Raw genomic sequence first — 12766 nt, 5'->3', positions numbered from 1 at the left:
AATGAAAATGTGGTGATTATAAACTCACCTCCATGCCAGTGAAAAGTGGGGTGAAGTAGATGGGGACTTAAAAACATAAAAACAACAACAACAAAAACACATAAAATGGCTCCATACAGCTCATCCAGATCCAAAATTGATTTGAAAGATGTTATTTACACCATTTCTTAAGCTGCTAAGCTAAAAGTGTTGCCGCACACCCCAGCTGAAGTGGGTGCACAGGCTCGATCGCACATCGAGGGTGTAAATAACATGTTTTCAAATCATCTTTGGACATTCAGAGACTGAGACTAGCCAGATGAGCTGTATGGAGCCATTTTATGTGTTTTTGTCAGTTGTTTTTTTACATTTTAAAACAAATCTCCATCTAATTCAGATTCAGAAACATCACCCGACTTTCCATCGGCATGGGGATGAGTAGATAATGACGGCCAACATTTATGTTTGGGTGAACCTATTCTTTATGTGTCAAATGGATGGACGGACGGACGGACGGACGGACGGACGGACGGACGGACGGACGGATGGAGAAAGTATTTCAGCAGCCAGATGGGGTTCCTGATGAGAGGTGAGCCATATGGTGATGATTCAGCATGGCAGCCTGACAACCTCTGGTTTAACCCTGTTTACACACACACACACACACACACACACACACACACACACACACACACACACACACACACACACACCTCTCTGTGTGCAGACTGTATCCATGCATCAAGTCTTGCAGAGTCCGGTCCCTAACACATGCTACAGTAAATGTGAACCATCCATCACGGCCGTAACGAGACAGAGACGCAGCAGCAGAGCGGGAGACATCATTTGAACCAATCAGGCGGCAGCGTGCGTGTCGTCTTTCTCGCCCGACCAAAACCAATCTGAAGTTATTTCTGCGTGGATTACATCGTCCTCCACTACAGATGTTCTGCACCATTACGTCCACAGAGTACTTCACAATGAACAAAGTGCCTCGGTGCTGATCAGATAGTTTCAGCTGAAGGTTGTTTTTTTATTCCATCAGACTGAAGTCGTGTAAATATTTCTGTAAGTGAGCTGGTATGATCAGCTGATATTGGCTTATCAAGTGTTTTTTATGTTTGATTTAAAGTAAGTAAAGAAGCTCTCATGGCAACCATGAAGAGAACAGACTGGTTACCAAATGAATGTTTTGCAGCCCATCTATCTTAATTTCCTGGATTAATTAGACATCAGTTTTATCTTATGTTTATCCATGTTGATTATCTTATTGCTTGGTAACTGGTTGTTTTCATAAGATACAACTGCTCTCTTATTATCGCGTGTTAATTTTTGTTTAATTACATTTGTTAATAATAAAAAATAATAAAATCAGGAATTCTAAATTAATTTAATAACAAATAAAGGTGGGAAAAAGTTGGGAGAGAGGGTTTATGTACAGTTCACCTTTCTTCTGCAAATAAGTATGTATGAGACAGTATGTACTGTATCAGGGGATATGAGTGCGTACAGTATGTGGTGTGTTGTACCTTGTCTGAGCAGCAGCTGTAGCTTTCCTCTCTCTAACTCCAGACTGAGGCTGAGTCCTGCCTCTCCCTCTGCGTGCAGCAGCGTCCCAGAATTCCTCTGGGTTTTAAACTTCAGCGAGACGACGTCTCTGGGCGTCCGCCTCGGCCCGGGACTCAACCTGTACACCAGGCTGCTGCTGCTGCTGCCGTCCAGACTCACGACATCAGAGGCTGAGAGACGACACAGAGACAGAGGAGTCAAAACTTTATGAAACATCCATTTATAATGATGCCAAGCAGAGAACTTTTTGCTGTGTAATCCTGTGTCAAAGAGAGAGTCTGCTGCGTGAGTGTGTTTCTAAAGTATGACCGAGGTGTGAACGTTCAAGGTCTTGAAATAATGTCCCCACAAAATCACCCACAGCTGGACAGACAGTCTGCCCGTTGCTGTGATACTGAGGTCGGAGCAGAGGGCGACGACTGAATCTGTATTCTGTTTGTGACTTTTCATTCAAAGATTTCCCCGTCGCGTCTCGCCTTCTTACTGGGGATCTGAACCGAGGCGAGGTGAGGTGCGCTGAGTTCGAGGTGTGTAGGCTCGACTGAATGGACTACAAATACCAAATTGTTCAAAAAGAGCAGCAGCTGAGTTCAGCATCAATTTCCTTCGCCGCCATACAACTAATTTCTCTGACTGAACGTTTTTTAATGAACTTGGCAAGCCTTTGACTCCCTAACGCCAACCCTCACTCGCTATCACACAGCCACTCCACCCGCAGTAATGCTCTTATTGGATTTTACAGTATATTTTCCTGCTGATTACAGAGAGAGAGACAGCACTGAGTCAGTGTGTGAAGCTGAAAACATGACTTTAAGTCTACTCCGTACACTATTACGCAATTCTGATTAAGTCCTAAATTACATTTCGTCCCACAACATCATGTTTTATCTGATTGTAATGATCCCTTCAGGCAATGCGCGATAGGTTGGTGCTTGTTTATGGCTCATAACTCGGACTTATGTTGTTCTGTTCTGCCCTGCAGTGTCTCTCATGTCAGGGTGACATCATGTGCATGGCAGGCACATACTCATTGACATTTCTACAATACATGTCATATCACATTCACATTATGCGTCTATGAACCGACTTTATATCGGTAGGTGGAGAGGATGCTGGGGGAGCTGGAGAAGGCCACGTTTCAACATTTGTAAGCGTGACACCGCTGGATATTTTTAAGAGGACCTTGAGACAATTTCCAGCCGTGTTTGTGGAGAAAAAAACAGGTACGATATTTTCCTAACCCTAACCAAGTGACTTTGCGCCTGAACCTAACCAGACCAAAAGCGCAGCATTGTCACATGGTAGTATTGAAAATTGACCCTAAAGGAACATAAAGTTGCAACATAAAACAATTTAAAGGTTCAACTGTCGTATATTCTGTGGCGATGCTGATGAAGATGTTTGAAGAAAAGCTCCGCCGACACTGTCTTAGTTGTATAACAAATTTATTACAATAAGTTCAGTATCCTAAACAAGTAACACATTACTTGGAGAGTCTCCAGCCGAATAATGAAACTCTCCCGAAGACATGCAGACAGCTCCTTATATACCGAGCTTGTTTTGGTCAAAGACTTAATTACCACACATGATCCACATCAAAGAGGGACAGATAAGAAGAGAAGCCTCTTCACCTCTGACCCAGGACCTCCATGACTCTGCTAAACTTTAACATTTTATACCTGTTACCTTGACCACATATTGTTCAAAACAAAAGGAAGGGACTGATAAGAAGAGAGGCAAGAAGAGAGGCACCCCTTTACCTCTGTCCCATCCTGTGACAGCAAATAAGTTGAGCAAGCCATCAGCAGGTCCAACCTGTTTACAATGTCATCAACCTCTTACCCCTGACCAAATCATCTCCAGGTCAGGAAGGCCCCAACAGCAACTAACATTCCAATATGTTTTCCAAATAGTCATATTAATATGCTGCATCTAACAGCAGACACCTCACAACATATCTATTGTTTTCAGAAATGTACATTTCCAACATTTATTCTGGCGACTGCATTTCCTTTACTTTGTGTTCAGTCCTGCAACTGACAAATTAAACTCTCACTGTCTTTGTAGCATTGTGATTAACAGACTTTAAATTCAAACCTACACCAGCTCCTTCAGGGCAGCGGAAAGAAGCTGTAGACACATAACGACATATTAACACCTTAAAATGTTGATATGGTGAACCTCTTAGCAAACAGCTGCCCATTTACAGATCCAGCAGAGACTGAGTAAACATCAGAATTTATTTTTAGTGTTGTGTTTTTGGCCACCTGATGAATCTACGTCCAACAATCACTCTCCACCAGCTCCGGTTAACCAACAAGTTGCTAACTGTGTCTGTTTAGTGCTGAGCAGGTAGTGTGCAGTGAGTTTATCTGTAATGATGCTTATGAGACTGAAACAAAACAGCAAAGCAGTGAGCTGAAAGACACTGGAACGCTCTCTAGCGCTGAGCAGACATGAAGCCATTTGTCATCGTTAATACTGTACCTTTGTGTTTCTCTTACAAAACTGCTGCATTATCACAGGAAACATTTTTCTTCCAGACACAACAATAAGACTTCTGGCTCAACTCCTTCAGAATAAAAGCTTTATTTTCTTTATTTTCATGAGTAAAAGTGGACAAAGTATTCATTGGAAATACTCTCCATGTCCTCATCATTATAACATTTACTCTGTGGCTCTGTCAGAATAAAATACAGGCTTGTTCTCTTTTGGTCTTATTTGATTGAAATCTCTTTTTTACTAATAACTACCAAGACAAATTAAGAAATGTTCTGTTGTTTGGCCTCATTGACAGACTAATACCCACAATGCATTTTTCACACTGTGCTTAACTGTTTGCTACTAACAGCTATATTTCAACTCCTTTCAGTATACATTTGTTTTCTGGAGGAGGAGTCTGCGCTGCATGCTACATTAGTTTAGCATCAGGAGTCTCCTCCGCCATCCGTCACACCGGCTGACAAACATTTTACACAAATGTGTCCTTAAATAACGTCAAGAGTATTTTCACACCACAACAGGCTATTTATGAAAAACCATCTTTCAGACGTTTCTCATAATCCGTCTTCTTCCAGAGGGGACAGCAGGGACACAAAATGGTTTTATGTCATAAATCATCTTTTCCACTTGATGAATTAAAATAATGAAACAGCGCTGGGAGGTTTAAGTGTTACGTTTCCTCTGAACCTCTAGATGCAGCGAGTATTTCAAGTTTTCCAGCATTCAGGTGAGAAACAAAGTAATATGCTTCATTATCGTCCCAAAGTATTAAGGTATAGGCTGATAACTTATAAAATCAAAAAATAAACGAAAGTCTACCAACTCGTATGTGTGCTGTATCATGACAGTAGCAGAAATAAATGACCTGGAGACGTAAAATGTATTTAAATCAAAATGCAAAACACTAACAGGCCCTAAAAGTTGTCTAACTATCAACCAAATTGCAGCTCTGCATCTCGACAAACTGCACGGGCAGACGAAGAAGCACTCAGTCTAAGCAATCAAACTTGGCGAGCCCAGAAGCCCAGAGGCTGTTTGTTCTGTATTCTCTGGTTTACGGGCTGAAGTTCAGAACGTACAGGACATGTTGACTCCAGACAAAAACACACATATCAAGGCGAGGCAGTGCGTACCAGTGTAAGCCCGGTGCATATTGAACTTTTGTTCATTTTTTTGGTCAACACAAAGAACGAGAGAACAGTCCGAACTCCCGTACAAGATGTGGGAACATCCTGTGTACTAGACACAAAGAGCGACTCGTTAAAATGTGCCGTGTGTGTGCTTCGTCATGAGAGGACATATGAACTGATAAAGTTTCAACTCAAGGGATCACATTTTTACATTTCATTGTACATGGACTGAAATATCTCACCAGCTGTCGGATGGATGGATTGCAGTGAAATGCAAACGTTCATGTCTTCCTCATGCTGAAGTTTAGTAGCTTTGGTGAACTCTTTACTCTTCCACAGTCCACGGTCGTTTGGCCTTCTCATTCTGAGGTCCAGTTAGCAATAACAAATGCACACCATCCAGTTTAGACCCGATAGAGCCTATATTGGCCTATCACAGATATATTGGTATCGGTGTATACGTTGTCCAGTGTGCATCTATATGAAACCTTATTTTTTTAGACATCATAATGCAGAAAAATATACTTGGGATAATTTACCCGATATATTGAAATGATACACGAAACTGTACAATTGGTCGGTCTCTTATCCAGTCACACTTTCAAAATAAAGGCACCAAAACTACTTTGTGAGGTTAAGGAAAGAATCATAGTTGTCTTGAAATAACTAGTTGTTTAAAACAATCACCACTGACTCACCCGTGAACCAACCGAACCAACCCTTACCTCCTCCTGAAACAGACTTTCTGCTTCTTCACGCTACGTTCATCTACTAAAGTAATTATCGCCCCCTGCTGGTACTGCACTTACTTACTTACAAGTACGTTTCGCGAAATGTTAGCATGCTAACACGTGAAACTAAGATGGGGAAGACTCTCTTAACCTGGACATGTTAGCAATATCATAGTGAGGAATCTAGGTGCTGTATCGTAGGCAGCTGGACGTGTTTCAGTTTCTTGAAGACGTTTCACCTCTCATCCAAGAGGCTTCTTCAGTTCTAACTGGAGAGGAGTTGCAGGGTTTTAAACTCTGTGTGGGAGTGTCCTTACAGATTCGTTAAGGAGAAGTGTGAGCTCTGAGTTTCAGAGTCGTTAGGGCCACTTGTGGGTCGTTGACCCAACCGGCCTTCATGCGGGTTGCTAGGGCTAGGTGAGCCCAGGTGTGAATGGTTGTTAAGCTGTCTCATAGTGAGGAACTTTTTTCTCTTATGATTTTAAGGAGGCTGAAAGTCTCTGAGTGAGATACTTCTCTGAGCTGAAAGAAGGAGGATCGCTGGAGTTTAAATATAATGGAAGTTTACAGAGGAAGTCTGTTCATTTGTTTTGGTAACGTTGGTAAAATAAGTGTATGTCGCCCCTTTGATATATAAAAATAAGAATTCAAAACAAAAGCTTTTATTTTCAAAGCTCCCAGTCTGATGGTCTATAGCTGCTCAGATAAAAGGAGGAAACAGAAATAATTCAGGCACAAACAGCTGGGGATAGATCCACAGAAAAACAGGCCGTCCATATGGAAATCATGTTTGCACATTAATATTTACTGTTTCATAAACGTATCTGAGCTTGTATGTAAATGCGTGGAGTTGCTTTTGATATTCATGAGCGTGTTGTGTTTTTGTGGGGGACAATATAGTGAACAAATAGCCGCGAGGGCAGAAATCAGTGCAGAGACGCCGCAGGGAATAAATGCTGAGAGGACAAAATATTACAAAAACACCTGCTTCTTCAACGGAGTCATGGAGAGGATGAGGACGATGAAGAGGAGTCATATTCAGTGCAGATAAAACGTACGTAAAATCAGCCCAAATGCTGAGAGAATGAAACGACGGCATGTTTTTTAAGGCAGAAATCAATCATAATGAATTTATCTGTTTATATATTTATTCGTTTTGCCATGATTGAATCATTACTGATAACAAAAACTGCAGAGCGACTCGGGAAACAAACAGAAAATATGTTTTAATGTGAAAAGAAAACACAGCGGGATGTTTTGTTTACTTCATTGTGTTGATGCCAGAGCTGATACTGCCAATATGTTGTGCGATCTGAGAAATTAAAGAGGAACAAAGAAAAACAATATTTGTGTGCGATAGCAACAAAGGTGAGAGCGTTAATCAGTTGTGAAAAATGAAAAAAAAAAAACTTCCAAGAGAAGACTGCCAGGGAGTGTTAGTCTGTTCTTTGTATCTGTGGGTAATCACAAAAAAAATGAACCGGTGTGATATTGTTGTGTATCTTCTTTTGAACCAAATTAAAATGTGCCATTGTTTGGCGAGGTGTTAATTCTCTCTGTAGTTGTAGCTATTAGTCACGCTCTTGCATTTTAAATCCAAATTTCCCTGGAGGACAGTAAACAAAACTCAGCAGGTTGTTGTGATTAAAAAACACAGCGCCACCAACTATCCAGAGACTTTTCAGCTGGACGATAACTCAGTGTGCGGTCGAGTCCAGTAAAGATGATGAGACTCACTGTAAGGACATCCGTAGGTCTCCAGCCGGAGCCCGATCCTCCCGCTGGGGTTCCAGTCCAGAGGAATGAGGCGGAGGAAGCGAGCGACGGCCGGCTGCTGTAGTTTGTACTGAACCACGCTGTCTGCATTACTGTTACCTGGGAAAGACTGAAGACACACAAACACAATGAGGACGTTAGACTCACGTATAAACAGTTCAGCACTAATAATAATAATTAAATATTAAACAGAGGCTTTGCTTGCAGTTCATTAAACAAACTAAAATAGGTAACACTTACTTGTAAAGCAACTGTAAGGGTTTATAAAGCACGTCATTGTTCGTTATCAGTGAAATAACGATTAACTAAAGTTTTATTAACTATAAATTTCCAGTAATTAATGATGGTTACCCGGAAGTATGATGACACACTGAAATGTCCTTAGTCAAATGGAAAAATTAGCAAATACAATGTCTCATCTTTCTTCAGTGAACTCTAATCTCATGCATCTCAAAGTGCTGCATGAAAGCTAACAGAAATATAAAGCTAAAGAAACATAAGAGGTACTAGGTAAGGTAACTTTAGTGTCAACCAAGACCGAAACACATGCAAAGCAATACGAAATTGTGCAGATGTGCAAAATAAAAATACAGATAAATCCTGGACCACACCATTTACACCTGGCATTACTCTGCTATCTGTATCCGGATATGTTGTCTGGATAATAAACTCATTATCCTCACTGAGCTCTGATCCCTGTCAGTAATCTGAAGTGGTAGCAAATCAGCACCAGACTCCCTTTAAAAATCACAGAGTTTTGTGAATTCCTGAGTCGGGGTAAACTTTAGAAACATTGCAAAATGCTATCTATGATGAATTCTTAATCAACTGTGTCATCTTGTACATTCGGCAAATGTAACACATTCATTTATGCTTTTCTTTGCGTAAAAAAAAAAAAGGTGTCTGGTGCGTAGGCTGCTCTGTGTGTAGATAAATTATACGCCTTGTTAACAGAAGATCAGCTGTGCACAAGTGATTTCTTACTGTATATCAGTCATTTCACACCCGTGCTGCTTTCATTTTTCACCCACTTCTGTTGAATAATGCATCTTTTGGAACTTTCATGGCGCGCAATGGACGCATGATAGAGGCGCGTCTCTTTCATCCCTCTTGTTTGCAGCAAATTGATTTGTTTGTCGCATAAATGTGCATCAGAACAAACATTAACGATTGTTGTGCCAATTTTCTGTCCAGTAAATCTATGTGTGTGAGTACATGTCGAAGATGGATGGATGGATGGATGGATGGATGGATAGATGGATAGATGGATAGATGGATAGATAGATAGATAGATAGATAGATAGATAGATAGATAGATAGATAGATAGATACTATACTAATGGCAGGCACTCTACTGAAACTCTGCAGAATTTGGACTCTGAGCAGAAAACTGATGGTCTGTCTCCGTCCTGACTCCGGGCTGAAGGCCCGACGGATCACTCGTTTCATCACTCCCATCTGGCCATCTATCCTAATTACATCTCTCCCTTGAAATTGACATGCAGGTTAACTGGCTCTCCCGCCGCTGAATGAAAGCTTAGACTCACAATTAACTTATTAATTCCTCTGTAATCATGACAGAGAGACGAGTGTCCACCTCGGATTTGACCGAAGACATTCACTGTTGGTCATTTTTATGTAAATTCGTTCACATCCATCAAATCTAAAAATTAGAGGTTCAAATTAAACTCGATGGAGCGTAAGCTTATAAAGGCGCAAAGCAACAATCTGTAACTTTTTTTTAACATTAAAATAACGACTTCAGAATCATGTTGATGAATGGTGTTTCTGTCTGAGCCAGTCCGCCCCCCTATCACTTGTTTCTGAACTATGTGAGTGTAGGATCACAGCGTTACATACATGTTTACTTCAACACATAACACTGTCATGACGTGATGAGTTTTATTTGTAGTTAGCACCTACATTATGTCCGACAAATTGTCACAGACCTATGATTTGTATACCTTGTGTCCGTGTACCAGCATGTGTAGGCTGGATAGTAAATAGTTCTTCATCTATTTTGTACCCTGTGATCTAATTGTAGGTGTAGCTGCCATTTTTTTGCCTGCTTTTAGTTCACATGGATGTTAAATCAACTTATTGGCAGCTTGCAAAATTCATTCTGCAGACCACAGCGGTCTCTAACAGCAGGTCAAAGTCAAACACTTTGTGTGCCCGACCAGCATCCCTGACCTCCTCTCTGAGGACTTTTGTGGTCTCATAACAATATAACGCCACTTCCAACCTTTTCTTCTGACAAACAACAGTCATAATCCAGACGGCTGTAAGAGGCCCTTGATCTAAACAGGTCATTTTTAGTGCAATATCGTTCCAGAAAAGAAATATGTTGAGTGTTTTGTCTCCAGCTAACCAGCTCGGCCTTCGACTCAACAAATGACGCTGAGGAAAAGCGCAGAATATCACCGATCGACACGTCATGTCAATTCTTCAACAGCAAGCCTTTTGATGAGCAGAGACATTGTGAGAGCGATTAACTGCGAATGTGAAGGACAGCGTCGGAGAAAAAGGAATAAAGAGACGACGAAGAAAAGAAAGTGGGATATCCAAAAGAGAGTATCAAAGGGAAGTGACGGAGGAGGGGAAATGAAAGGGACAGAAAATCACAGGGTGAGAGTGAGAGCCAGATAAGCTGCAGAAAATGAGAAGAGGAAATTTGAGAAGAACAGGGGAAAGCAAAGAAGAGCAGCACTCGTGTCCCCATCTCCAGCCCTCCAGGCAGGAGGAAACAAACCGATAGAGAGGAGCGAGACAATAAAGAAAAGATGGATTGCTATATTTTCAAGCACCCAGGGGCTCCTGGGAAAAGAGCAACAGAGAGCGAAGAGGAGGAGGGAAAGAGAAAACAGCATATTCCTTCTGCTGGTCTTCAGGCCTTGGAGCTACAAAGCAGAAGCCAGGCAGACGTTGATCCACAAACTCTGCTCTCAACTTTCTCCTCTGACAGACTCTGTGAGCTCGGCGACTTACAACTGGAGCTGAGAAGCGCTTTGAAATGTGACTGGGATCGTGCCGTTTATGCGGAGCGTCACGTCAACCTGTTTTTAGGCTGTAAGACGCGGCTCTCCTCAGAATATCCTCGGTGTTGAGATTAGCTGGATTAACTGCCTCTGCTGTACTCTCAGTGAAAAGCTCCTCTCTGCACCGCTGTAACAAATGTGGTTTTTACTGGATACATGTCAGAAAATAGCAGGAACATATTGCACATTCTCCATATTTGTCGCACTGTTTGATTTGGTATAAGGCTCACCAGGAGCACGCCGGTAAAAAGACTCTCCATGCTGACAGGATTCATCGCTGTGTGTTTGCTTCCTCCTACACAAACAAGTTCAAAACTGCTTAGTATTCCTGTGGCTGTACGCTGAACCATGTACCATCACCACAGCGGGACAAATACAAGACCAACATGACACCAGCGCGACGGGAAAACACAGAAGGAGGCGGGAGGGCGATGCCTCGCTGCCTCCGCTGTCCATCTGACTGATTTCTTCATTAATCAGCCCTGCAGAGACGAGCTGAGCTTTTTTTTTTCTCCACTCTATGGTTATGTTGTGCCACAGTTCTGCCTTTTTTTTACTCAGGATCAGTGGTGCTAAAATGAGCTATATGTGGAAACAATCACAGTAAACATTGTACTCAGGTGGAAGTGACGGCACTGGTGTAACATCTAAATGTATTGGCTGTTGGATTAACTGGATGTGATCGTTCCTGTGCAACTAATTGTTGACTTTAAAGTGAGGAGTATATTGAGGTTGGGGAAAGAAATAAAAAACATCTTAGAGATAAACAGACGGAGCTTAAGCTACATGTTCACAGAGAAAACAGGCTGTTCTGTAGGCTGAATCTTACTGGTTGCATGTTGCTTTAAGCCTGTGAAACACCTGTTCTCCAGGTCAAATTCAGAATAAGCTTATTCAAAAATCAAAAAATGAAATCAAAAATGAATGCTAGAGCAGACTATAAAGTCAAAAAGAGAGACAGGGAGAGGCAGAAGTGACACAGAATAAAAGACAAAAACCAAAACACAAGCGTTCCACCTGACTGCCTCTCTGTTCCTGATCCGCTGCGCAGGTCTGCAGAGTCAGCAGAGCTTCAGCACGGCTTCATGCATTATAAATGAGGAAGATAAAGTCATGATGACTGGAGTTTATCTGGGCGGGATAGCCACAAAGCACCGCTCAACACTATATCACTTCATATGAATCACACAAAACAAAATATGATGTTTGATTGATCGCTGAGGAGTCAAAACAAGACCACAGAACAGAAGTCCCTCATGCGGTGAGATGCAGTCCTGATGGAGCTGCATGGACTCACCCCTATACTGTCCTCCTGTCTGTACTGCTTCCAGTTGTGTCCCGTGTCGCTGAACATCAGCAGGTACGACGTCAGCCAGTCGGAGCTGCCGTAGCGACCCTGAGTAGCGACGGCGGTGATCTTGGTCCGCTCACCCAGGCTGACCTCCAGCCACTGATACCTGTCTGAGGTGAGGGGAGACCAGCCTCCAGCTCCTGCAGGCAGAGACGAAGAGAAAAGCAGCATACATTAAGTGATTTATTACATCGTGTGTGGGACGAGATGAAATAAGATTTGGTAGATGCTGGAAAATAAATTGCATTGCTTGACCTTTAATTCTGAACTGAAATCACACTTTTCTGTTGAAGAAAAATTGATTGAACCACAGCAGACATCTTTAATTCCATTTTCGAAGCTATAATGGGATATAAATCATACTTTGTGAACCCTCCTGACGAATTTAAATCACACACATTTGCTGCGTGACCCGCGGTGGCATCAGGAATTTGTTCTTTTCAGATTGATCTGAGAAACGCATGCATATATGCATGAAAATATGAAATACAATCAGCGTTTGATATTTCACCTGTCAAAGCAGCTAACAGAGCTCCAGAAAGGTCAAATCATCTGTGCCCAAATATTTTAAAATAGCAAAAAAAAAAAAAAATCAAGATTACATATTAATGAAAAGTAGTCTGAACGTTCTTGCAATGTTGAGAAATAATTTACAAACATTCCTGGATCTGTTCGAAGTCTGCACCCAGA

At 41.8% G+C, this 12766-nt stretch overlaps 1 protein-coding gene across 4 annotated transcripts in view; it reads right to left on the bottom strand.

Moving 5' to 3' along the window:
• The window catches only part of LOC141017258 (contactin-associated protein-like 4), a 67085-nt gene extending 54971 nt beyond the window's left edge, over nucleotides 1-12114 (bottom strand). For all 4 annotated transcript variants that reach the window (XM_073491912.1, XM_073491911.1, XM_073491914.1 and 1 more), the window contains exons 1-3: nucleotides 12023-12114; nucleotides 7649-7796; nucleotides 1509-1718 (exon numbers count right to left, since the gene is read on the bottom strand). In XM_073491912.1, the coding sequence (XP_073348013.1) occupies nucleotides 1509-1718; nucleotides 7649-7796; nucleotides 12023-12079 (415 nt within the window). In that variant the 5' untranslated portion in view covers nucleotides 12080-12114. The remainder of the gene's footprint in view (nucleotides 1-1508; nucleotides 1719-7648; nucleotides 7797-12022) is intronic.
• Nucleotides 12115-12766: the final 652 nt, after the last annotated feature.

This window comes from Pagrus major, chromosome 21, assembly GCF_040436345.1.
Source record: "Pagrus major chromosome 21, Pma_NU_1.0".
In the NCBI taxonomy this organism is placed as follows: Eukaryota; Metazoa; Chordata; class Actinopteri; order Spariformes; family Sparidae; genus Pagrus; species Pagrus major.
The sequence above is the reverse complement of the archived record's forward strand: the minus strand, read 5'-3'. Positions and strand labels throughout refer to the sequence as shown.